Below are 25288 nucleotides of genomic sequence, written 5' to 3'. Positions count from 1 at the left end.
GTACACTCACGTTCTTGAGTGGTTGAATGTGTAGCATGGCGATAGATTGCCATGTCAGCCGGCGGCGATTAGGATAGATTAATCGAAGGGTGTTAAAAAATATCAGACCGAAAGGAATGAAGCTTATTCTATATTGCTTTTTGAGATTCAGGGCCGCGAACCCTCTTCGCCCCTGCACCTTGGCTTCGCTGCACGACTCGTCGACGGTGGTCCGGCCGTATTTTCGTTGGGCGCCGCCGGAGGTAGCCCGCCGGAAGATACGCCGGGCCAGACCCGTCCAGTCGGGTTCCGTGCACGGAGCAGCAAGAGAGGGAGAACACGGTACATCCGACATGGAAGGATGGTAGAGAAACTGTTTGTTGAGTCAGGGCCCAGGGGGGTTCATGGGTTTTGTCGGGCATCGATGTTGATTGATAACGACATGGAACACGCCCAAACCCGACCACTTTCACATGGTTGCGAGATATTGCACCAGAACGTCAGCAACCTGGTCCTAGTCTTCAGGAACACAGCACGGTGACCCGGACATGGGAGACTTGCCGGCCGCATCGGGGCTTTACGGAGGCGCCACAAAATTTTCGGTCTCGAGGTCGGCGGTTCAATGCTTCACTGAATTTTCAACAAGTTTTGTAAAGAGAGAAAATTGGGGACTGCGTTCCTTCGTTGGCCGGGGTTTGCTTGGACTGAGGTGGTTGGACATGATCTTTGGTTGCTTTGATCATGGAAAGGCGATGCTCCAAATAGCGTACCCTACGTCGAGAAACGATATGAAGCGGAAGCAGAAAACAAAAGGAATAATCAAAACGGTCACCTTGGCCCTAGGCTAGCGTGCGCGAACAGGAGCCGGTAGTCCGCGGTGACAAGGTCAGGTTCCGTGGGCTAGCTAGCGTACGGATTCACAACGATGTGAAATTTTGAGCAATTTCAATTTCTACGTACGGGCGCCGGATGATCTGCAACTTTGCATGTCTTGGTTCTTGGACTTGCTTGGACTACCGACAAGTTCCAATACTGCCAAGAAGACTCCATCAATAGAACGCTCCACAGGGGATGTCACGGTGTAGATACAGCAGATGTCCCAGGTTGCCAGGATGGTGAATAATGTTGATGGTAGGCTGATGGGCGATTCAAAGAGCATCGTCGTTGACGATGCAACGACTAGTTTTCGGTGGCCGGACTGGACGGACGAATTTCGTCTCCAAAGGGAGAAAGTGGTGCGGATGGAGGCCCGACGCGTCAACATTCACTTGGCGGTGATGCTCACCACTGAGATATGGAGATATGAGAGGGCGGTGCATCGAGGCAGGCCGTGCGATGCGATAGTCACCGCTTGGTGTTTCTGCTTGTTTCCCTCTGGTAGCCTTTTACAAATGCACACCACCTAACAAGCCTCTCAAGGTCCTGGTTGAGTGGGTGGTAAACTTGGCAAGTGAGGCTCTCGCCAAGAGGTAGTGTCCACTGCCACGGCGGGAAGGTAATAGTTGATGAGTCCGTCACTCTTATCATCGACATGGACCCTCTTCTATGATGCGGCGGTGCATTGCCAATGCTGCTAACACGGCAGTGGATGCAGCCGGGCAATGCTTATCGTCGCACCGCGGGCGTTGAGCCGGACGTTTCGAGGTACGCCTTGGCGATGCGGCGGCGGTGTCGCAGTCGTAGTGTAGATGTGATCGTCCTGCGCGCTGGCTGGCTGGGCTGCATTACAACAGTAAGACAGGAAGACAAGGCCGTCTTGGACTCCGTTGACCGATTGTGGACCGCGACTGAAGCGCGATGTGGGCTAGGGAGAGAGGCAGAAGATGGGGATTTTCCTACTTGGCGCTGGGCGTTTTGGTAGATCATGTCACCCAATCTGGCCAAGAGATTGAGCAAGAAGACAAAGCTACTGGAACGGGTTGATGCAGATGCAGATGTGCAAACCCACCGGCGCCCTATTGAAAGCCAAGTCAGCAAGCGAGGAACGTCGAAATGTGCTGAATGAGATCACATGGACAGGGTGTTTGGGTTGTTGCACTCGGCTTTGCCTTAGAGAGATACCACGTATGTGCTCTTGACTTGCCTCTATTGGCGATATCCCGTTCGTGATGCATCATCTTGGCGTTCCATACACTTTTTGCTTTGAGAGCTTCATTGGGTTGCGGTGCACAATCAATTGCTTCATGGAGAAACACCGCCACTGCTTCTCTGTTGGTGTGGAGCAACCAATGGTGCTAGAACGCCAAGTTGCTCACACTGTTCGAAGAGATGAGTTGCATCACCAAGGCTTCGCTCGCGAACAAACATGAGAAAAACAAGACGCGACGCGGGCTCTCATCGGATTGTGGACACCAAAGAAGAAACAAGAGCCAAGAGTTCACGAGAATAGAAACCGGCGGCTCTAGGGGTTTTGTACGTTTAGCATCTCTCATAGCGTGCTTCGTACAGCTCTCTACCGCTTTAGTATGCAGGGCCGCCAGCATTCGTCCGAATTGCTCAAGTGTTTGTGAGATGCTCCTATCCGGCATCGTGTGGTGGTATTCTGTTCAAGCCTCGCACACAGAGCGAACGGGAATTCGACCGAGCACTTTTGAGAGACTCTGTGGTCTAGAAATAAGCCAGCTATGATTTGCGGTTGCACATATGCACACCCTCTTCCTGCTCAGTCTGATGGATGGATGGCCAAGGGGCCAAGACATGTAGGATCACGTTTTGTGGCGGCTGTCTGTGTGTGGTTTTGTCGCTCACCACTGTCCACTGCTCGTTGTCACTAACATCCGTAGGCGTGGTGGGCATTGAACAATGAATTGTCATCACTGTCACTTTAGGCTCGAACGGCACGGCTCTTTGGGCATCCAAGACGTCGATCAAGAGGCGGAGAACCATCAGCAGAAATCTTCCGTGACAAGTCATCTCTCTCTTTGCCCATCTTCGTCATCGTCCAAGCTGTCAAGAATTCTACAACCTCCGAATCGACGAGGGCCAGCCACCCATGAAGCCTCCAAGACCCGAAAGTCCAGGGCCCCCGGGGGCATGAGGTGTGAGACTTCTGGCCAGGGAGGGCGCCTGAAAGGGGCAATCTGGGAGGGCAACGGGACGGGCGGCCCTCTTTTTTGACTTCTATATTAATTTGGACGGGTGGGACAACCGCAGGTCCGACAACGGGACAGGTACGGCGAATTTTTCAGGGGTCATGTTGGTGAAGTCTGAGTCTTGACTCTTGGGTATGGGAATCGAGAGAAGGGAATTGTTACTGACCATCCCCGTCAAGTGTCACCGTTGGCTGTTCGACGCTTATCTCTTCGCCCCCTTGAGTCCCGAACCTGATCCCTGGTCGCCTTCTTCACATGTCCGGCCAGAGCGGTGTTTCGCCCGGGTGGGTTCCGTCTCCTGAATCCCGTCAGACTTGCGCTGCCGCCGAAAATACACTAAACACTGGAGAGGGAAGAATCCGGGCTCTACGCCAGAGGATCCCCTTCACTGCAACCCCCGGCGGCCCTTCTGCTGCAGTAGACGTTCTGTGTCGAGGCTCTTCTTCGGTCCCGACACATTTTCGTGTCCATTGCAAGTGGGGGTGGATTCTCGAGTGTTTGGTTAAGGTTGAGGCGTTTTGGGCGATGGGCCATCTATGATCTGGGTGACTCGCGCCCGTCATCTAAGTGAGGCGTAGGCCGCTAACGTCTCGACCGGTGGTGACACTGAACATATTGTGGCAGGGCGATGTTTGCAGATGAACCATACGGAGCATTCCTTCAGTCTCATCACGACATACGGGGACAATTGTTCGAAATGTCAAGCTAGAGCCGGTCTTGGCAAAGATGCGCAGCAATTCATTACGAACGCTTCTCCTGTTCAGTGCGCGAACTGTGGCCAAGACGATAGACACGAGCTGGCAGGAGTCCAATATTGTTGAGGCCGGCTTGGCTTTTTTCTGTCTCCATTCTCACAAGTCCATGCGGCGGTCAGCAACAGCAATAGTCAGTCAGCAAACAGGGTAAAGCCAGCTGAGGGACAAATTTGCAATGCACTGGAATTTGGAAAGAAAAAGGCTCTGCATGCGAATCCCATCATGGCTCTTCTCTCATCAACACCCAGTAACGTGTTTCGAGGTCCAAGAGGCGGGTCCTCCCATCTCTTGGCGGCCAGAGCTCAGATCGTGAAACGAATGTCCCGACTCAGACAGCCGGGGGTCCCCCGTGAGGAACACACTTATCTGCCCTTCACAACTCGAGCTGTGCTTGATGCTTGCTGCATGCTGCAGTGCTGCTTCAAGCGTTGCTCTGCAGCTGCCAGCATCATCCTCCCGTGGTGGCGGCGACGGCGGCGCGGGAGGGAGGGAAGGGAAAGGGAAGGGCGGACCGCAACGAAAGAAGCGCGCCGCGCGTGCGCAGACGCCCCCTTGGACTCTGACGTGCGTCACGGTGCGTGTCCTACCTGAATGTCTCTGATGGGCGCCACGAAATCTGAGATCGGATACGTATACTTTCCATCTTGCTGTTCCTTACCACAGTTGATGATGTATTCTGCTACCTACTAATTACGAATATGTCGTCTGGTATCTGCCAAAGACGTGATGTTCCAGCCCGTCCTGAGGCGAGCTTTGAACAGGCATATGCATGGGCTATTAATATTTCCCGATTCATAACCTACCAGCCACCCCTGTACCCCTGGACTGTCTTTATGTCTGCGAGTCTCTACGGATAGGTGCAGCAGGAGCAGGAGCAGCAGCAGCAGAGAGAGAGCAGCAGCTATGATAGTCACCTCCATTTCCTGTGCGGTGCGTGGGTGATCGGCGCCGAGATGGCCCCCATCCACCATTGTTCAGATAAGGAAGTCTTGAAGAATGAATCAAAGAAGCAAGCCAGCCGCGGGTGTGTGTGACACACGGTCCCTACATGCGAGGACTCGCGGCCTTGGTGTCCTGGCGGCCCCCCGATTGGCCGACCCAACCTGCTTCTCATTACCTCTGTGAGCATCTCATACGCACTCCTGGTCCATCTCCCGTCCTGGCACGCTTCTCTCTCTCATTGTATTCTTGGCACGGCTGCGACCGAACTGCTGTCTTTGCCCAAGCCGTGACGATCCAGGAGTACCCCTCAAGCCCCAAAATACTTCGAGGCTTGTATCACTTCACATCGATGGGCCTGCCCCTTGACCCTGGCCACAGGTTCTTCCCTCCTATCAATGTACATCAGCTACCGCATTTGTGACCCTGGTCTGAGACAGGCGACGGTAGGCGCCCTTCACCACAACTCTCCTTCAACCGCCAGCCTGTCCATCCTCTTGCTCGCCGTCTTGCCGGACCCACGACAGCCAACCCCTGGCCTTGAGATCCTTCCTCTTCTGGCGAACGGTCGTCGCTCATCTGGGTTACCCTGTGCATGGTCGGTCGTGGGGGTACGTCTTGGAAACCCGTGAGCCGGCCGGCCGCCACCACGACTCACCCAAACGCCAGCCCACGTTTCTCGCAAAGAGCCTCACTACACGACTTCCCATTGCACCCTCACGACACTACACATATACACACACAGCATCAAGCTAGGCCTTGGTATGCAGGATGTCTTAACACTCGGCCACCAAAGCCAACGTAACCATATGTTACCGCGATGCGGTATTGCCGCCCGCTTTGGATCTTCATATCTGTGGATCTTCCTCGTCGCTCGTCCATACCCTTTCTCACAGCCCAATATTGCTTTCCTTGGCATGGATAGGACAGACACCCTACAGTACACGCCCTCTTGCGGGTCTCCCGTCTTAACTTCGAGCCAAATTTGGTGTTGAGACGTGCCCTCTCTCGTACCGCACAGTTGTTCCAAGGTCAGTGAGCCTCACAAACACCTGGAGGAGACAGAGACAGCAGACACATCCATTCCCCTTCTGCCATACAACCTCCACTTCTCAAACAAGGGTGGCAGAAACCAAATACGTCCAGTCTCCAGTTACCGGACTGTCTTGTCTCATACACACACACTTTGGTGTATTTTTGTTCTCTCTTCACTCCCCCCTGCTTCTTGCTGCTACTGCTGATGCCTCTCACCTTGACTTGACTGCACGTACCTGTCTCCACCGGACTGATACCCTGTTTTATCAGTCAGTCTGTATCTATTCTGAGAACCAGGGCTTGGTCTGAAGAACCGGACTCATTACGCACCCTCTCATTTTCTCCAGTCTCTCGAGATATATCATCCGGTCCAAGACCTCCAATCTTAGCATCAATCCACCGGAGCTGGAATCCCCTTGTTCAGCGACAGCAAGTGCCCCTTTTTTAGTTCTGTTTGGTTCTTGGTTCACAACATTCACCATCGTCGCCTCCATATATCAAGAACTTCATACCCCATCTTTCCCCAGTTTCCTCTTGTTTGGTCTTTACCCACAAACCGACACTCACTCAACAACCCCATACGCGAGCGAACGACTTATTCTCTGCGAGATTCGACGTGCTTTGCCTGTTTCCTGCTCCGATTGGTCACTACCAGCGAGCATATACACCATCACATACAACACGAAAACAAAAACCAAAAAAAACAGATTTCCACAATGGATCGGAGAGATCCCCAACACTCGGCGTGGACTGAGTCCGAGGTGTCGACACGCAAGAACTCGGCAGAGTGGCAGACTTCCAGACCAAACTCACCCAAGCTGGCACCACTAGACCTCGGATTCGTCGACGAGAAGAAGGGCAAGGAGACGGAGAAGGACGGCTACAACACATCCATCACGCCCGTCGTGGAAAAGGGAACAACACCTCACGCCGCCGCCCACAGCCACCTTCGCGATGTTCCCGGCCTCGGAATGATTGACATCAACGACCCTAACCGCCCGAGGTTGGGTTGGAAGGCACGTATCCACCACTTCACCTGGGCGTGGTACACCCTCACTATGAGCACGGGAGGTCTTGCTCTTCTGATCTTCGCACAACCGCATCAGTTCCCCGGACTGAGGCAAATCGGTACCGTCGTCTATGTCATCAACATCATCCTCTTCGTCCTCGTCTGCTCTGCCATGTTGACAAGATTCTTCCTCTACCCCGGAGACATGAAGAAGTCCCTGACCCACGAGCGTGAGGGCTTCTTCTTCCCGACTTTCTTCCTGTCCATCGCCACGCTCATCACCAGCACGAACCGATATGCCATCCCCGAGAACGATGAGACTCTCGTCTGGGCCATCCAAGTCGCCTTTTGGGGTTATCTCATCGTCACGCTCATGTTGGCCATCGGCCAGTACAGCTTCGTCTTCGCCAGGCACAACTTTGGCCTTCAGACCATGATGCCGACATGGATTCTTCCCATCTTCCCCATCATGCTTACTGGTACCATTGCCTCCGTCATCGCCGACACCCAGCCCGAGATCGCGGCGGTGCCCATCGTCGTTGCCGGCCTCACTTGCCAAGGTCTTGGTCTGTCCGTCGCCGTTCTCATGTACGCACACATGGTCGGCCGCCTCATGTCCGCAGGCCTTCCCCACCGCGAGCATCGCCCTGGTCTGTTCATGAACGTCGGTCCCCCGGCCTTCACTGCCCTCGCTCTCATCGGCATGGCCAACGGACTGCCCAACAACCTCGACCCCGACCGCGATGGAATCATCATCGACGCTGGCATCATCAGGACCATTGCTCTCATGAGCGCCATCTTCTTGTGGGCCCTGGCTGCCTGGTGGTTTGGTATCGCTACCATCGCCGTCATCTCATCTCCGCCTGTCTACTTCCACTTGGGTTGGTGGGCCATGGTCTTCCCCAACACCGGTTTCACTCTCGCCACCATCACCATCGCCAACCAACTGGGCAACGAGGCCGTGAAATGGTTCGCAACAGGAATGAGTGTCTGTCTACTGGGAGCTTACTGCTTCGTTCTGTACCACCACATCAGGGCGGTCGTTATCCAAGACATCATGTACACCATGAGAGACGAGGACTACAACGACCACTGAGCAAATTCACGGCACAGCGGAGGAGAGAAGAGAGAGGGGGACTGTTTGGGACACGGGTTGCCTGCGGCTCGATCGCAGGGTTCATCGCAGTACGCGCTTCCGCACACGGATTCGTACTTGCGCAGTCTTGGGCCAGGGTTGGCTCACTGTTCATGCTTCAATGTTCATAGCGCCAGACGAATGTCTGGGAGGTTTCTGGCAATATTTCCGCTCTGGCCGAGCGAAAGGAGTTTAATCATTTTTGGGGCAGCATATCTCATCAGCGTGCAAAAAAAGCAGCGCGCACAATTCCAAATTGGATTCTTTTTTCACTTTTTTGAAATACCCTTCAGTCTCTACTTGACTATTTCCCTTTATCTCTCATTTTTCTCATTGATGTATCTCACGGATTGCATTCATACCATCACACATCACGGCGGGCATTGGGGGAACTGGCTTTTCTTTCCATAGACTTTTCACATAGAGATCGGACGGTCGAACAGAACACCTTTAGAGGAAACACTCGACGAGTACCCCAGATAAAACAAAACTTTGCTGCTCGAGCGCTTCTTTGCCTCCCATCCAACTCTCAGACGTGTCCTCTCCCCCTCTTCTCCTCCTCTTATGATAGGACAACCAGCCGACTCAAGCAATCAGAAACGTCGTCTTCTCCCGCTTAGTCAACAACTCGCCGTCCATGACTCCATCGCAATATGCCTCTCCTACGAAACAGTACATCGTCCCGTCTCCGGACGGTCTCAGGACGTACGGGATCCGAGAGCCGAACAGTATCACCACCACATCGCCCGGGCATGCCTCGCCCGGACCCATGCCCACGTATCCCTTCTGCGTCATGTATGGGCGCTTCCCAGTCATTTTGTCCATATTCTCACTGTAATTAGACTGCCCCGGAATTCGTCTGCTGAACTCGTCCAAAAGCTGCTGACGTTCCTCTGGGGGAAAGACCTCGAACGTCAGGGAGAGCATCTTGTGGCAATGCATGCAATCCTCGTAGTCGCTTCTGACGGCTGGATCGGGTCGTTGGTACCTGTAGACAGCCCCTTCGTTCCAGTACAGATCTGCCACGGGCACCCGCCACATGGCTTCCGCCTGTCTGTCACTATTTTCGTAAATCTCGTGGCTAAACCCCTTTGCAGCTGCCTCCTCACACAAGGTTTTGATAGTCTGGAGAAGCTTGTAGCGGCTCTCTTGGCCTTGTTCCCACCTCCACGCGTCACCTGTTGTTTCGATGGTGTCAACGAGGATACCACGAATCCCGAGCACGCCGCGATTGTCCGTGGGCACAAGCTCAGTCGAGGTCTCGCCTGAAGCCTGCAAAATGCGCTTGTCTGCATCCTCGAATGCGTACAAGTAAGAATGCTCTAGGGTCGGCCTCCAGTCCGGAACCCAGGATGGTAATCCTTCAATGTCCTTTGGGGACTGCGAGAATGAGAGCATCTCCAGACGGCCAACACGAATGAGAGCATGAGCTGCGTCGATGAAGGTGGGTCGGCTATCCTCGGTGACATAGTCTGGCGTAATCCCTAATTTATCCGCGTCATTGGCAATACTGAGCAAACCGTAGATTCTATCTCGAATATTGGTCACTTGGGCGGCCCCATCGACGTACGCCTTCTTCAATACGTAATAGAAGTCATCTCCCGGTCCTATGCCCTTCACGAAGTTCCGGCGCCTACGTCTCAGGGACATCAAAGGACTCAAACGTCGTTGTTGGGCCTTGAGCAGAAGCTGCCTGAACTCGCTGGTTTCAGTCGGCACGCTGAGCGTTGACATGCACCCGTCCCAGACGAGAGTAGCGAGAGGAATCAGGTCCAGTCTTACTGTCTTATACCCGCAGAGGAAGAATGGGTCGGAACCGAGAGCTTGCTCTTGGATGATCCAGACCCGAGTGAACCACACCCTCTCGTTCCAGGCAATCATCTCGTGTAGGAGGGGTCTGAACTTGGCCACGGCTTTGGCCATTAGAGGCTGATATTGCATAGTCACTGGGTCTTCTGGGTTCTCGTTTCTCATGATCCTGTGCAGCAGCGGCAGTCGCTCCTTGGTGAGGTAGCTCTCGATGTTCAGGTCAGCAGCCTCTTGTCCAATCTCTTGCAAACACTCCATAAGGGCATCAGAGTTGTTCTCTGCCGGACCCAGCCAGACGATGACCTGTTCTGCTTTGGTGTAGATCTGGGTCATGAGGGCCACCTGATTTCCCTTCTCCGCACCATCCTCCTGGTTGATGCAGATCTGGTCGATCCAGAGCGTGACGGGCTCATCTTTACGACGAATATGTCGCAGCGCTGTGTCGAGCGAGGCCGTGATGAGCAAGCTCGCACCCTCGATGTCAATGCTGTGAGTTGCTCTCGATGTGCCCCAGGTGTATGACAGCGCTTTGTATAGCCGCGGCGTGGCGATCGGGGTCGTCGAGAGAGCGCATTTGAGAGGGTTCGAGTAGTGAGACGACGCGTTGTCAGAATCAACTTCGTCTGTATTACTGGGTGCTCCGGACGCGGATGCGGATGCGGCGTCAAATCCGTGTGTCGATGGATAGAGTTCGAGAAGTCTGATGTGAGTTGATGCCGAGGGAAGGATTACCTTGTCGTTTGTATAACTGAATTCAGCAATGTCTTGCTGATCCGGCAAAAGCGGCACGGAAGGCATGGTTGCCGTCATTGTTGGGACGAAGGCCGCGGCTATTGAGGCAAACACAAGGGAAGCCCATGCACAATCAGTAAATGGTGTTTATCGGCAGGGTCCTCCTTTTATGTGCTGCCGTTACTCCAAAACTGTAGGGCTGCCAGCTCGTCGACTAGGGCCTGTCTCTTAATATTTCCGCATCTGGCTTTCAGCTGTTGACTATTGATTACGCTACTGCAGGACATGGCCTATAACGAGTTTATCCATTTCACCAACTCGAAGCCTTGCCGGAGAAGCTGATTATGTGCGCCCGAGCCAGACGGGAATGTCCCAGTTATTTCAATCCCGTGTTCTTGTTGTCGATCACGGTCACTGCTATGGAACTTAAGATGACGTTCCATGTGAATTGCCCTATTTTGAAGGCATGATCAAATCGAGCCGGCATGCTCATACTTCTGCATAGAATTTGTGACGTTCGTAGACACATCGAAGTTAAGTGGTTTTGCCTGGTTTCTGCGGGACATGCAATTGGTAATCGAGGTTTTCGATTCCTCACCTGGTGGTGATAGGCCATTGAAGGCAAGGAATTTGATAGACCACACATCAACTTGTAAACGGACTGATCTAATGCTATGAGTATTCGCCGCTGTTCCTGATTGAAATATCTTATGCAAGAGAGTTCTGCTCGATATTTTTGCAACCTCATCAAAAGTCGGGTGGGAAGAAATCTGCTGTAGATAAGCGCTAGAAAAGCAGCATTGGTTAACGGAGACAAGGTCGTGGCCCTGTCATGGTCTACTAACTAGAAAAGCTTGAAAGATTGGTTGGCTTCATCGTATGGGCTTGAGTTCGGGACAGGGCTGTGTCTCCCATTGTATTGAGATTTGCTTGGGATGCGAACTTGATTCTGGTCGGTATTCAGAAGGGCGAAAATGAACCAAGGATGTGCTTCTCGTCTACGATGAAATGGCCTGTCATCAGCTAGAACCATGTAGTTATCTAAGTAAATGGAGAAAACCGAAAAGAAAATCGATCGAAGCATTCTTATAGCAGTGTCATGAATTCGAGGGAAGAGCTATCTCGAATGAAGTTGGTGCCAGCTTGTGGATATCTAACCAACGTTTTACTAGGAGAGACTTCAATAATCCTGCCTGCTCAAGTCCGCTGCCTATTTGATCAAGCTCAATCCAATCTCCAGTCAAGCCTCGTCAAGCCGTTGAATTCCATGTCGCTGAAGCATAATCCTTGCCAGCACCTCCGGATGCAGGACCATTTCCTTGACACTATCAAGGGTCTCATCCTCCAGCATACTTCGCGTCCAACTGATTCCCGTCAAATGCCCATCTTTCGGAAAGCCTCCTTCCAGAATACGCCGAATCCGGGTCGAGCTGAATGTCAAGGGCGTGGCATCCGCTGGAACGAAGCGAACCCAAGTTTCCGAGTCGCCAATTCGTCGGCAAACTTTGATTTTCCGTCCCTCGGGAACAATAATGTTGCTTCCGTGTTCCGTCATCTTATATGAACCAGCATCGTTTTCTGATATGCGTCTTTCAGAGAGAGCGTCGGTGGCTGCGACTGGTTCGTTGTCCGTGTCTGGGATGCGACCATCCACTCATACATGTGCTTGTTAGCGTATGTCTTCGTACTTTTGATTGTAAAACTGATCCATCTACCTTCATGTGGCTGTGTATTTGCCCCGACGGTCGATGGGGGTGAGGGTAGCGTAAAGCGAGGCTTGCTGACAATGGTTCGCTCCATGTCCTCGACCATATCGTGCTTCGAGTCTGGATAGTCGTTTTTTGGATTCGCAGCTTTGGTATAGTCGATGGCATCTTCCCAATACCCATATCCACGCATTCTCTCGAGTTGCCCTCCAGGTTGAAGAAGATCAGACTCTCTTCCAGCATTGCTCAAGATAGTTCTGTAGATTCCGAAATCCCACTCAAACGGCTTGAATACACGCGTGGGAACGACGTGATCAGGTCCTGCTACCTCAATGAACTTGAGATCGAAGCCGTCTCGCTTGACTGCTCCCAGAACACGACTCCACATATCTTCAAACTTGAGCCTGCCGCCGTCGTGAGTCCAGTACTACTGAGGCTCATTCGAGTCACCGTGCCAAAGTCGTACGCGGTCGGCCATGTTGAACATGAGCCATTGCTGCCTTCTTTCGGCCTTGCGTTCCAGTACTCTCGTGCTGACCGGATAAACGACGGCAGCGATGACGTTGAGATCTTGGCTGCCTTCGAATGCCCGTCGGAGGAGACTGTAATGGCCCAGGTGCGGCGGATTGAAGCAGCCCGAGTATATGAGGACGTTGTTCTCCTGACCCCTCTTTAGCTGAGGTCTTCCCGGGGAGGATCTTGGACCGAATATGTTCGTGTGATGGCAGCCTGTCGTGGAAGGAGTCGGCTCGCAAAGACATGGTCCATAGGCATCTGAGAGGTACTGCCCTAGGTCGGCAGTCTCATTCTGTCTCTCATGAGGATCATCATCTTGCAATGCCATTCAGGAGTCTGGGGTTTTGGCGATGGAATAAATCAGCTGCTGTCGAATCGGTGTGAAGTAGGAAAGGCTTTGTGATGTGTAGATTGCACTCCTCAACTCGAGTCGAACTTTGTGCTGCTGGGAAAAACACGTGACTAGCGTTTACGTTTCCCGTTTGGTTTTACTAAGGTATACCGAGTTTTAGACTACGTCAATGTAGAGCGGAGCAAGTAAAGGTTGCTGGTTTTGGACGTAGAGGAGGGATCGTAGACTGCGTGAACAGACCATGGCCGGGAGACGTGGCTTGCTTTGTATACTAGTCATGAATTTGGAATAGTTACAGTTGAACGTTCCCTGCACATCATGACGGCTTCTCTGTGTGGGAAATGGGCGCAAAGTATTGTTGAGATTACATTTGCAGTCTCTGCTGAAAGTGACATAAACACACCTATAGGGCGATGCAGAGAAACGGCTATGTTAAACAAAGCTTTCCCCTTCAACTCTTAACTGCACTTGATAGGTATCAGCGGCGATATTGGTACACCTTTGTGCTTGTGATGAAGAAGTCACCTATGCCTTTACGAAGTAATGCAAAACGTATTTCTCAAATGGGTTAGACTTTGTGACTGATAATAGTGATCCTGCAAAAAAGTTGTCAGGAAAGACATATTCCTAACCCAAGTTCTTGCGGCAATAGAATCAACACGCAGGCCATTGGCATGATCAGATACGGAACATCTACCTGATGGCTGACCCAAGGACCAGTTTGTCATCAACATGTTGCTGACATCGACCTCAACCACCTCTCCTAACGAAACCAAGCCCAGGATGGCCAAAGTCCGGACAAGCCTAACAAGCTCAGCGTTTTATTTTACTTGTGTTGGCAAGAAAGAGTTCAGCGTCAGAAGTCTGGGGTTGCGGGTTAGATTCGTGACTCGAGGAATCTGAAGCTTGAGAACAGTTCCGGACGAATATGTGTTGGGAAGAAGATGCTGACGTGATTATGCGTGGAACTCAGTAAATTTGTACGACTCGCAGAATTCAGTGCTCTGTAGTTAACAGAAGTGTTCGGATGTCGTTGCCGCTTGTCAGCATCCCGCGGCCAAGACATTTCTAAGTTCATCATCGCAGCCTTTAATCCCAACTGAAAACCTTCACATCTTATGCTCCGCGACCGCAAGTGTCAAGCGTTTGAATCCTTTGAGTGTTGATATAACTGCTCGTAGTAGAGGACTGCCATAGCTCCAAGCGAGTCTCATCTCATGAAAAGGTTCAATAGAAAATGAGTCGATTGAGAATGAGAGAGACTGAGGCCGCCCCGGCGTGAGGGCCGGGCGTCCCACTGCGGCCCCGCTGAGTTCTGCACCGGTGGACGGACCACGGCGCTGACACGCAGAGCCTGGAAAGCAGTGGAAAGGACCCCGCACTCACTCAGTCACTGAGGTGTACAGTCATCGGCCGCTTCACTGTCCCGGCCCGAGATTCGCAACTCTCGAAAGTCCCGCTTCCGCTCTATTCTTCCAGTTCTACAACTCATCACAGGCTTGCTTTGACTCACTCTCTCACCCTCTTCTCAGTCGAATCATCAAACATGGCTTCACCTCTTAGAATTGGCTACGTGCCAGAGCACTTCTCCACGCCCCTCTATTTTGCCAAGGAGCACTTCGGCCTCGATGCCACCTTGGTTCCCTTCCCCTCCGGAACGGGACACATGATTACGGCCATTCGCGGCGGCGAAATCGACGTTGGTATTGGGCTGACAGAAGGCTGGATCGCCGGCCTCGGCAAGGAAGACGCCCCCGGGGATGGCGGCTACCGTCTCGTCGGCACCTATGTTGACACGCCCCTCTGTAGGTTCACAAGGCCAACTTCTCAGAAAACTACTGACATAGTAACCAACAGGCTGGGCCATCTCAACCGGTGCCAAGCGCCCCGAAATCACCTCAGTAGACTCCCTCAAGGGTGGCAAAATCGGCGTCTCCCGCATCGGCTCCGGCAGCCAGATCATGGGCTTCGTCCTCGCCGACCAGCACGGCTGGCTCACCCCGTCCACCCCGGCACCGTTCTCTGACACGGTGATTCTCAACAACTTTGAGAACCTCCGCAACGCCGTTAACTCGGGCGCTGCTGACTTCTTCATGTGGGAGCACTTCACCTCCAAGCGCTACTACGACTCGGGTGAGATCCGCCGTGTAGGCGAGATCTACACGCCCTGGAGCAGCTGGAAGATTGTCGCGTCCACGGCGTTGGCCAAGGACAGTCAGAAGCTCGACGCGAGGATCAAGGATCTGTTCGAGAAGCTTGACAAGGGCGTGAAGCACTTCAATGAGAACAAGGATGAGGCTGTCAAGTATATTAGCACCCATCTGGATTACTCTGAGGCGGATGCCAGGGAGTGGCTGAAGACGGTCAAATTTACGGATGGCGTGGAGGGTGTCAAGCCCGAGGTTGTGAACAACACAGTCGATATTTTGAGGAAGGCTGGAGTTTTGGTGGAGGGTAAGGGGAGACAGCCCGAAGCCATGGTAGCCAGGGACTGAGCAACAAGTTGAATGAGAGAAAAGATTTCACGTTCATCAAACGATTATCTATTGCATCGTTTCCAAAGAACGACATTGGCCTCGGATTTCATTGTGTATAATCACGATGAGCTGCCATAAGAAAGGCAGATGCAATTGTCTTGACTCATGATTTACCAACATACTCTCGCAATGTCCCGACACTAATGTTAGGGTATCTACCACTCTCATTACCATTTGCAGTGATCGTCGACAGCGATTATTCGTATAGGCAGCTAAGCCTTCCCAGACTTGCCCTTCCTTCTTTTCCCCTTGCCTGCGAGGAGGTCGCGCTTCTCCTGCTTGCGCGTCTCCTTGTCTTTGGCTCCAATAACACCAGTCTCTGAGCCACACGGCCACTTTGCAAGCACGGCGGCCTCATCCTCCTCGCTCCACTCGCGCGGCAGCACAGCGAAGACAAGGTACGAGGTATGGGTCTTCAGCTCCGGCTCCGCGCGGTGGATAATGCGACCCTGCAACCACGGCTTGCCCGCAAATGGTCCTTCTTCTTCATCACCATTCGTGCCCTCTCCCGCTTGATCCACGTCCATGGCGTTGCCCGCCGGTGAGTCGTCTGTCGAGTTGGGGTCTGCCGAGTTGTGGTACTCTCTCGTTCTTCTCTCAATCTCGCGAAGCTTGCCGACTGCCTGGCCCACGTCGCGTGCGCTCGCCGCGATACCGCGATCGGGCTGGCTGTACCCAGCACGATCCCGGATGACGTTGAACTTCTTGTGTGAGATCTCAATCATATCAATATCCACCCATCCCAATTGTCTCATTGTGTTGATCGTTCGTTGTACTTGCTCGATGCAGGGGGAGAAGGTGCAGATGTAAACCGACTTCTTGGGATTTAGTGGGGAAACCCATTCTTGTGTCTCGCCTTCTGTGTCCTTCGTCGCTGGCTTTCGTCGTGACAGGTGGGGGAGGGCCTCCCAGGGAGCGGGTAGATCCAGGAACACCGACTCTGCCTCGGGGCTTCTACCGTCCACCAGGAACCCGCCGTTGTAAACGTCTCGATGCGAGAGCTTCACGATGCCTTCCAGCCCGTGCGCAGTGATCTCTTCTTGCATCTTCAAATAACGGTCCTTGTTGAATTCGAAGCTGAAGACCTTGCCCTTTCGTTGAGAGTCATCTTCGGGGTATCCGCTGTAAACCGCACGCGCTGATGCGTGAGTGAAACTACCACTACCTGCGCCAGCTTCGATAACATGGGTACCGGGTCTCGCTCGTATGCGCTGAAGGACGTAACTATAGTCGGGGGTGTAGACGACTTGTGTTCGATGCGGCAGGCCCGCGGTCCAGAGTTCGGCTGTAGGCTGAAGAATGTGCACGAAGCCACTCGCGGCGGCAGCCGCCTTCTTAACGGGTGCGCTGGATTCCGCCTCGGCCTCATCTGCCGCTGCTGGTGTTGACGCGTTCGTTTCCTCTTCCTTCCTCTTGCGCTTGCGGCCTCTGGAGCCAGTGTCAACAATCGAGGCACGAATTTGCGATCCCCATGGTACGTTGATCAAGGTGGAGTGGGGAAATGAGCCGAATCGTGTGTTAAGGACTGCTCCTTCGGCATAGCCGTCGACCGCACCGGTAGAATCTTTGAGGATGAGAGGAACGAGGTTGTCGCGAGAGAGCTGCACGATAGCGATGGAATTGGCAGACGTCCTGGGGCCAGGCTGAAGGAATGGAGATGGCTTCGTCATTTTTTTGATTTCGGTCGCCATGCTGGCCAGTGATGAGCCAGACTTGATCGACCCTGAATGCCTTTCTGGACAATTGGAGTGGTGCAGGAAAGCTACCTTGCCAATGCAGGTCGTAATGCAGTAGAGGAAAAACTTCGCGAGGCTGGATTGGAGAAAAGTTGACTGTGGCTAAGCGCGGGGCAGCTGTGGCTGAGTGAGAGCTTGACCACTCAGATGTTGACACAGCGCCCCAATTGACTGCGAGGCTGACGATGGTGTCACACCGGCCATTTTTGATAGGTGGGCGGCTAATTGCTCCCTCCAACAAAGTCGCCGTCCCCTCCCTTCCCAATTGAGTGACTCAACCCTCTCAGTTCGACCCTTTGACCCGACCCTCTCGACGTGACTCCCTACTCTCATGCACTCTGCCCTCCTTGTGCCTCTCTCCTTTTATTCTGGATGAATCGCCTCTTTAGACTCACCAGAATTTCCATTTCTCTCTCCACTCAGATACCCAACTTTCGATTCTCTAGGGCTTGTTCCTCCATCGCGACTATGGAGTCTTTGAAGGTGCACAACTCCTTGAAGCCCGGTCAACCGGTGCCATTTACACCAATCAACCCGGGCAAGGTGTCTTGGTATGCTTGCGGTCCTACTGTCTACGACAAGAGTCATTTGGGCCATGCCCGCAACTATGTGTCGACCGACATCATCCGGCGCATTATGATGCACTACTTCGGCGCGGATGTGAAGTTTGTCATGAACATCACTGATGTTGACGACAAGGTTTGATTTACTAGCTTTCCACTTGCACATCTGGCTTTATTGACCATTTCCTGTGGCATAGATTATTATCAAGGCCCGAAGACAACGTCTCCTCGAACTTGAGAAGCAGAAGAAGTACTCGGACGAAGAGCTGGCGAAGCTTACTCTGACAGCTTTCCGTGCATACGCCGAGAAGAGCTTGTCTCTGATCCAATCATCCGACCTCGACGAGAACAACTACCTCGAGCGAAGAGATAGCGCATATGGAAAGGTTCTTGCAGGTGGCACCCTGACTGGGGAAGGCAAGCCTGGCGACGACGAGGCCAAGACGAAGATGCACATCGCGAACATGGACGCTGCTGCATTTGCGATCAAGGACAAGAAGTTCTTTCCCGGAACCGATGAGGTTCTTCTGCCATACCTCGACTCCCTCTATAAGGAGACGATTGATACGAGCGATCAGACCATCTTTACCGACCTGACCCAGAGCATGGAGAAGGAATTCTTCGACGATATGGACGCTCTCAACTGCCTGCGACCCGACGTCATTACGCGTGTTACGGAATACGTTCCCCAGATTGCGAGCTTTGTCGAGCGCATTGTGGACAAGGGATTCGCATACGAGTCTGACGGATCCGTATACTTCGATATCACAGCTTTCGAGAAGGCCGGAAACACATACGCCCGTTTGCGACCCGGCAACCGCAACGACAAGTCACTGCAGGAGGATGGAGAGGGAGCTCTGTCGAAGAACCTGGGCGAAAAGCGCAATGAAGGCGATTTTGCCCTGTGGAAGAAGTCCAAGAAGGGAGAGCCATACTGGGAGAGCAGATGGGGTCAGGGTCGCCCGGGGTGGCACATCGAGTGCTCCGTCATGGCTTCTGATATTCTCGGAGCCCAGATGGATATTCACTCCGGCGGTATCGATTTGGCTTTCCCTCACCACGATAACGAGTTGGCCCAGAGCGAGGCTTTTTACGTCGATAACACAAAGGGCGAGCACACGTGGGTCAACAACTTCATGCACATGGGTCACCTGTCAATCTCCGGTTCAAAGATGTCCAAGTCCTTGAAGAACTTCCAGACTATCCAAGATGCCCTTGCCACGACTTACACATCCAGAGGAATGCGCATTGTGTTCCTGATGGGCAAGTGGAACGATGGCGTCGAGATTTCCCCCGACATGCGCGCCCAGGCGTCCAGCTGGGAGGCAACTATCAACGTGAGTCTATGAGCCGCATCGTAATAATGACTTTTAAGCTAACGTTTCGGCAGAACTATTTCACCAACGTCAAGGCATATGTTGCGGATGCCAGCGCTTCTACCGATGGTGTCGAATCTCTGTCACTGTCAGAGAAGCCCACCGGAGGACTTGTCAGCAGCCTGGAGAAAGCCAAGGCTGACCTGCAAACCGCCCTCACCAACTCTTTCGATACCCCTCAAGCGATGCGTGTTATTCAGGAACTTGTCAGCGAGGCCAACAAGGTCGTTGTTTCCCAAGATGCAGAGGCTAACGTGCCCGCGCTCGTTGCCGTCGCCCGCTGGATCACAAAGATTCTTGGAACATTCGGTCTCGACGAGAATGCCACGGCGCCCTATGACGGCCTTGGCTGGGCTGCACCTGCGTCTAACGCAAAGCTTGACCCCAAGACTGTCGTGCAGCCGTACGCGACGGTGTTCCAGACCGTGAAGTCGGATGTGGAGGCGCTGAAGACTTCGGCCGATTCCGTTTCCGCCCTGTTGTCGCAACAAAACCCGGAAGCAGAGTACTCTACTTTGGCTGATAAGGGTGTTCGCGATCCTGAGCAATTGGCTCTGCCGTATCTGCGTGCTACCTCGAGACTACGCGACGAGCTCCGTCGTATCGTGTCCTCGGTGTCTCCGGAGACGAAGAAGGCCATCCTGTCTCTTACAGATCGGATTCGTGACGAAGACCTTACAAATCTCGGAGTTTACTTGGATGACAGGCCGGATGGCAAGTCGTCATTGATCAAGTTTGTACCTGCCAGCGAGTTGATCGCGGCGAAGAACGAGAAATTGGCCAGGGAAGCGGACAAGGCCCGGGCCAAGGAAGAGGCGAAACGAGCGCGCGAGCAAGCGGAGAAGGAGAAGTGGGAGAAGGCGAAGCTTCCCCACACGGAGCTGTTTAAGGGAGACGAGAAGTACTCGGAGTGGGACGCGGAGGGGCTGCCAACTAAGCTTAAGGACGGCAGTGACGTGCCCAAGAGCCAGCTCAAGAAGCTGCAGAAACAATGGCAGAGCCAGAAGAAGGCGCACGAGGAGTATCTGGTCAAGTTTGGTGGTAAATCATAGACAGGCCAGATTTGATGGCATCGACTAGCATTAAAAGCGAGTAATTCACGACTTGCAAAGCTGGAGGCAACTCGTGGCGGCATCACGCTCGTGTGAAGATGGAAGTTCACATTGGGGGATTAACAAAAGAGTACCCATATTCTCTCAGTGACAGAACCTACTCACAGAGCAGTCGTTTCCCACGATAAAGAGGCCTCATTCATTGCAGAACAGCGTTTGTGCACAGAAGGGCGAGCTGGTGGAAGAGCTGCCATGAAGCTACCTGCACTAGCTGTGGGAAGGGTGGACACTAGGACCCCTGGCATCTGGACCCTTGCCAAGCCGGGGGGCTTCCGTCGATGCATGATCCCGCTTATGCCAAGAAAGGTGATCGTCTTGTGCCGGGCCATCGATGATCTGGCAGCTACCTTACCACGCGGGCCTCGGCCATTGAATCGATTCTTCATCAAAGCCTCTGGTATAAGATGTGCTGTGAGGTTGTCTAGAGGATAAAAGCAATGTGACGAAACCACAGTCTCACGTTCACCCATAATGCGTAAGCTTCTTTTGGAGCAGCATTCGTAAGATCAGCAGATTCATGAGGGCCGCGGACCAGCGGTCTACGAAAGCCTCACGCATGGCTAAGCTTGCTGCCGGGCGGATGCAAGTTTCCAAGGCACAAGTCGAAACCTTGGAACAACAATGCCAGCACCAGCCAACCAATCACCCAACTACTCAGCCAGTCAGGCAAGCGGCAGCCCATTCAAGCTATCTTCTTGGACCCGGATGGCACCCGTCAAGGTTCCGTCCGCTCTTTGTCATGAAGGAGGGCCTGGAATCGTCGATTCAAGCGGTGAGGGGGGATTGGTTTGGACCTTGGACGATTCAGAGAAAAAAAACAGCTCTCGCCCACCTTACGAGAGCTACCCCTCATTCTCGAGGTTCCCTTCCCCCTATTCTTTGTAGAGTACATCGGATTGAAGAGTCTCTGAGACACCCCCTGCACAAAGCTTCCTGACACGTCATTGAAGAGGGACACGGACCTCAGCTTCACTCCAAGTTATGCAGGGTCGACCTGTCTTTTCTTCAAGATCAAACGTTATGTGGGCTGTGTATGCCGAAGCTGCATAAGAGCTGGAGGCTGTTGGCTTAAACTTGCTCGATCCTGATGAGAGAGAGACCCGACGGGGGCATCATTGTGTAACAAGACTCCCTATGGTAGCTCCAATGGGAGACACAGGGGGGGCGGCGGCGCATGGAGACCTTCTTTGCCGGTTAGCCGCGCGATGGTCAAGCTTTCTTGCCGCAGCGTCCCCAGTTGTTTTTTTTTTCGTCTCTGGTTCAGCCCAGCAGGGGTGGCTGACATAGTGACGCAGCTCCCAATGCCGAACTCCCCGGGCCGGCGGGGCTTGACCGAATCGGCTACAAGCGTGGAATTCCGGGCAACATCTCAAATCTTGAATCTAGCTTGATTGGCAGCAAACTTCAAAGGGAGGCTTGTGGACTAGAACCTTTGTTTAGCTGTGTTCGTCCAGTGTTGTGTTGCTCAGTCATAGCCGTTGGCTACTCTTGCTTGACCCGAGAGTTTGAATGTAAGAGTAGAGGAAAAGAGAGAGAGAGAACGAGAGAGGTGGGCTCAGGAGTCTAAACACCCCCTCCTGGGGCTCTCCCTCGAATCATAACCCGCAAAAGACACACGGCCGTGGAAACGCGGACAAAGCCGTCGTCACTCGTCAGGTCCCCGACTCCCGCGAGAACGAAAGCGCTGCCGATGTGCCGAGCAACCCCGCCAAAACACATCCACGGCTTTACGTCAGGTCCATGTCGGGCAAGGCTAAGTCGGCAAAGAAGACGCCAGACGCCAGACGCCAGACGGTGGCTCGTCCAATAGCTTGCCTCTGAAGACGTGCCTTTCCTGGGTCAGAACTGGTTTCGATGGTAATCGAGCTAGACTAGACCCCTCCTGCCACCCCGCGCCGCGTCAAGGGTTTGATGCTTCAGCTAAGGCCTCCCGTCGGTTTCCCAACTTGTGTCCAATGGCTTCGCGAGCTAGAGCATGAATCGGCGGGACGCGGCCTCCGTGAAAGGTGGCAGAAAAGGCAGGCGTGGCCAGCATTGACGGATGAGGGTCGAGGGGTGCTGGATCGACCCCTCCATCATGTCATCGGGCAGTGTGAATCCAGGGGCACAAGAAGGTTAAGGGGCTTTTCTCGAAATAGAGCAAGCTTAGATGGGCCCTTTGTCGATCACATGAGAGCTTGACCTGGTTGCTGGAGGGGCATAAGAACCCCTCAAGCTGCTCCCTCATTTTTGACTTGGAAAACCTACTACTTCACTCTCAAGCTCAAGTACACCACTACATACCAATTGACTTTATACACCTACCCAACCCCACACCAAATTATTCAAAATGTTCGGATTCGGAGAAGCCAAGGAGCACCGTGACGCCGTCTATGAGGGCCAGCATGAGGGCAAGCTGTCCCACGAGATTGTTGCCGGTGGTGCTGCCTTTGAGGCCATGAAGCTCTTCGAGGACCGCCAACGCAAGAACGGTATGATTAACAACTTCCTTAACTCATCCAGAACTCGTACTAATCATCATTCTGCACAGGCGAGCCCGTCAAGCACCAGTTCGCCAAGGAGATGATTGCTGGCATTGCCGGCGCCGAGGTCGACAAGCTCTTCGAGACCAAGGGCCTGGACTACATCGACCGTGAGAAGGCCAAGAGACACGCTGAGAAGCAGGCCGAGCACCTGTACCAGGAGCAATACGGTGACATGGACGAGTACAACCCGTAAGCAAACCTTCAGATCAATCAGTACATACCGAACAGGGACTGACAGATTGATATAGTGAGCGCCGAGGCCGCCACGAGCGCATGGACTACTAGATAGTGTGTGCGTATTTTATCAACGGCCGGACAGATATACTATGACGAAATGAAATTCACTTGAAGAACTGAACACTATTTTGTTGACACTTAAACTTGTGACATGCAAATTGGTATCTAAAGCTGCTAACATTATCCAAATTCGCTGGTATGCATGCCACAGGGAGTAGCCATACACTCACACAAATCCTCCCACCATTCAGTGCTTCAATCCAACCGGCAGGGCACTCGAAGAAGCAGACCCGAAGTTCATATCACTACTGCCCCCAGTAATTTGTTCGAATAACCTCTCCCGCTCCTTCTGCAGCGCCGTGCGCGTGCTCTCCAACCTCTCCCCGCGAACCTTTTGCTCCCGCGAGAGATACATGTGTCGGTCCCTGGTCTCGTGGAGGTACCGACTCAAAGCCTGGGCACATTTCTCAATCGACATTCTCGACTTCTTGATCTCATCGTGGAACGCCATGTCGGAGTAGATGTTGTCAAACAGCACATCTCCCATGAGGTTGCCGTGGTTGATGTTAATCGGCGGCAGGTCTCCGATGTACGGCGTCATCCTTTGCGCCTGCATCACCAACATCCTCGCTTCCTGCGCCGCGCTCTCGGCGCGCTGCAACGCACTCCGCTCCATCATGTCCGTCATCGATCCGCCGCCAAACATGTCCATGCGCGAGTGGCTCAAGGCGTCGTCCATGTGCCGCAACGAGTCGCCCATCCTCTTCATCGCATCCGTAAGAAGGCGTATGGCATGCTGTTCAGCTTCGACTTTTGATCGGGTATCATGGTACTCGTGTAGGGCCTGTTCCGCCGACTGCTCGAGGGTATCCTCCTCGGGATAACTCGGCGTCGGGCCCGCAAAGATCGAATCATAGAGGCTATCCAGCTCGCACTGCGCCTCATCATGCCGCCTGGCTTCCACCTCAAGCGCCTTGCTTGCCTCACGCGCCTCGCTCAACTGCTCCTTCACGTTTTTGTTGAGCTCCTTTTCGCGGTGTTCGTCCTGCAGGACGTCAAAGTATTCACGCTCCTCGCGAGCGGCGCGCTCATCGAATTTGTCGCGTTTGCCGACGGCCTTGTGCACGAAGCGGCGCATGACGCTATCGCGAAACTTTTCATGGTCCTTGAGTTCCTTTTTGCGGCGGCTGTCGAGGGCACGGATATTTCTGTCGGATTCTTTAAGCTGGTGGTCTAGGTCTGTGATGAGACGGCGTTGTTGACGAAGGTCGGGGATGGCGTTGTCTGTGTCTGCGAGGATGGCGAGGAGCTGGCGGTTTCTGACGGCTGCTTGGCGGATTTTGGATTCCAAGTCAGAAGTGGCCATGGTTTTATTGTCTCTGTGGGATAGAGAGAATGCAGCGGCTGCTTGTTGATACTTAGGTAAGGTAAAGGTACAAGAGGTATTATTGTTTGCGAACGGTATATGGAGTCCACGTATGAGAAAATGAAGTACTAAATAGGTATCGTGAGGGTATCGTGAGGTTCAAATATTGTGGCAAAGCCTCAAATACAAAATACACAGGCGGGTTTAGGTTTTACTGAAGTTCTGGTTTTTGACGATGGAGTCAAAACACGAGAAAAGCTGTCAATGACAAAAACTCATGCCGGGGGGCTCTCTCCGAGGCCTGGGCATTATATGTTCGCCCGGCAATCCTTGGCAGACATGATGAATGCCCAACCATAGTCCCATCTCGGTGTTGGTTCGGTGGCAGAAAGGATTAAAGGTGACCATTCCCTCCAAGTCCCTAGCAACAGAGTCATAGCATAGCGATGGCAAGCGTGGCACCCCATGACATCAGACCCTCGCCCTTGAACATTATTCGGCCGGGTTGCCTCTGCGGTGCGGCGACGCCTACTGAGTGCGGGGTGGGTAATCCCGTCGCGGTGGACGGATCAAAATAAGGGTCTGGTTTTTCTCTTGTCTTACCACCCAACCGCATTAGCAGGGCGAAGACTAAACTGAGAGGGCGGCGGCGAAATGGGGCAACACCGGGGAATGGGTGTGGTGAACTGGTGAAGGGGGAAATCAGTCAATACTGTTCCGGTTTGAACTATTGGGCTGTGAGCTGGGATCATCGGTGCTCGTAGAGTTGCGCCACAG

General features: G+C 53.2%; 11 protein-coding genes across 11 annotated transcripts; 6 read left to right on the top strand and 5 right to left on the bottom strand.

The window, feature by feature from the left end:
- Positions 1–3634: 3634 nt before the first annotated feature.
- CPAR01_08035 (uncharacterized protein) lies at positions 3635–3871 on the bottom strand (the record flags this gene model as incomplete). The annotated part of the gene is made up of 1 exon (XM_060492304.1): positions 3635–3871. A coding segment is annotated over one exon (237 nt), but the record flags the coding sequence as incomplete, so codon positions are not given.
- Positions 3872–6516: 2645 nt separating this feature from the next.
- Positions 6517–7905, top strand: CPAR01_08034 (C4-dicarboxylate transporter/malic acid transporter; the record flags this gene model as incomplete). The annotated part of the gene is made up of 1 exon (XM_060492303.1): positions 6517–7905. The coding sequence occupies one exon, from the start codon at positions 6517–6519 to the stop codon at positions 7903–7905; it is 1389 nt and encodes a 462-aa protein (XP_060348673.1).
- A 180-nt stretch (positions 7906–8085) lies between these two features.
- On the top strand, positions 8086–8355 carry CPAR01_08033 (uncharacterized protein; the record flags this gene model as incomplete). The annotated part of the gene is made up of 1 exon (XM_060492302.1): positions 8086–8355. The coding sequence occupies one exon, from the start codon at positions 8086–8088 to the stop codon at positions 8353–8355; it is 270 nt and encodes an 89-aa protein (XP_060348672.1).
- Positions 8356–8529: 174 nt separating this feature from the next.
- Positions 8530–10551, bottom strand: CPAR01_08032 (heterokaryon incompatibility protein; the record flags this gene model as incomplete). Its single annotated transcript, XM_060492301.1, has 1 exon — positions 8530–10551. The coding sequence occupies one exon, from the start codon at positions 10549–10551 to the stop codon at positions 8530–8532; it is 2022 nt and encodes a 673-aa protein (XP_060348671.1).
- Positions 10552–11725: 1174 nt separating this feature from the next.
- Positions 11726–13035, bottom strand: CPAR01_08031 (uncharacterized protein; the record flags this gene model as incomplete). Its single annotated transcript, XM_060492300.1, has 3 exons — positions 11726–12120; positions 12174–12618; positions 12658–13035. The coding sequence occupies 3 exons, from the start codon at positions 13033–13035 to the stop codon at positions 11726–11728; spliced, it is 1218 nt and encodes a 405-aa protein (XP_060348670.1).
- A 1570-nt stretch (positions 13036–14605) lies between these two features.
- CPAR01_08030 (uncharacterized protein) lies at positions 14606–15554 on the top strand (the record flags this gene model as incomplete). Its single annotated transcript, XM_060492299.1, has 2 exons — positions 14606–14864; positions 14917–15554. 2 exons carry the CDS (start codon positions 14606–14608, stop codon positions 15552–15554), a joined length of 897 nt encoding a protein of 298 aa, XP_060348669.1.
- Positions 15555–15808: 254 nt separating this feature from the next.
- Positions 15809–17287, bottom strand: CPAR01_08029 (tRNA methyltransferase complex GCD14 subunit; the record flags this gene model as incomplete). Its single annotated transcript, XM_060492298.1, has 1 exon — positions 15809–17287. One exon carries the CDS (start codon positions 17285–17287, stop codon positions 15809–15811), a length of 1479 nt encoding a protein of 492 aa, XP_060348668.1.
- Positions 17288–17704: 417 nt separating this feature from the next.
- On the top strand, positions 17705–20323 carry CPAR01_08028 (tRNA synthetase class I catalytic domain-containing protein; the record flags this gene model as incomplete). Its single annotated transcript, XM_060492297.1, has 3 exons — positions 17705–18031; positions 18093–19232; positions 19286–20323. The coding sequence occupies 3 exons, from the start codon at positions 17705–17707 to the stop codon at positions 20321–20323; spliced, it is 2505 nt and encodes an 834-aa protein (XP_060348667.1).
- Positions 20324–21088: 765 nt separating this feature from the next.
- CPAR01_08027 (uncharacterized protein) lies at positions 21089–21268 on the top strand (the record flags this gene model as incomplete). Its single annotated transcript, XM_060492296.1, has 1 exon — positions 21089–21268. The coding sequence occupies one exon, from the start codon at positions 21089–21091 to the stop codon at positions 21266–21268; it is 180 nt and encodes a 59-aa protein (XP_060348666.1).
- Positions 21269–22712: 1444 nt separating this feature from the next.
- CPAR01_08026 (uncharacterized protein) lies at positions 22713–23193 on the top strand (the record flags this gene model as incomplete). The annotated part of the gene is made up of 3 exons (XM_060492295.1): positions 22713–22854; positions 22914–23097; positions 23157–23193. The coding sequence occupies 3 exons, from the start codon at positions 22713–22715 to the stop codon at positions 23191–23193; spliced, it is 363 nt and encodes a 120-aa protein (XP_060348665.1).
- A 199-nt stretch (positions 23194–23392) lies between these two features.
- Positions 23393–24511, bottom strand: CPAR01_08025 (uncharacterized protein; the record flags this gene model as incomplete). Its single annotated transcript, XM_060492294.1, has 1 exon — positions 23393–24511. One exon carries the CDS (start codon positions 24509–24511, stop codon positions 23393–23395), a length of 1119 nt encoding a protein of 372 aa, XP_060348664.1.
- Positions 24512–25288: the final 777 nt, after the last annotated feature.

Source organism: Colletotrichum paranaense (assembly GCF_030867605.1).
Source record: "Colletotrichum paranaense strain IMI 384185 chromosome Unknown Scaffold_6.1, whole genome shotgun sequence".
NCBI classification, from domain to species: Eukaryota; Fungi; Ascomycota; class Sordariomycetes; order Glomerellales; family Glomerellaceae; genus Colletotrichum; species Colletotrichum paranaense.
This window is presented reverse-complemented; position numbering and strand designations above follow the sequence as displayed.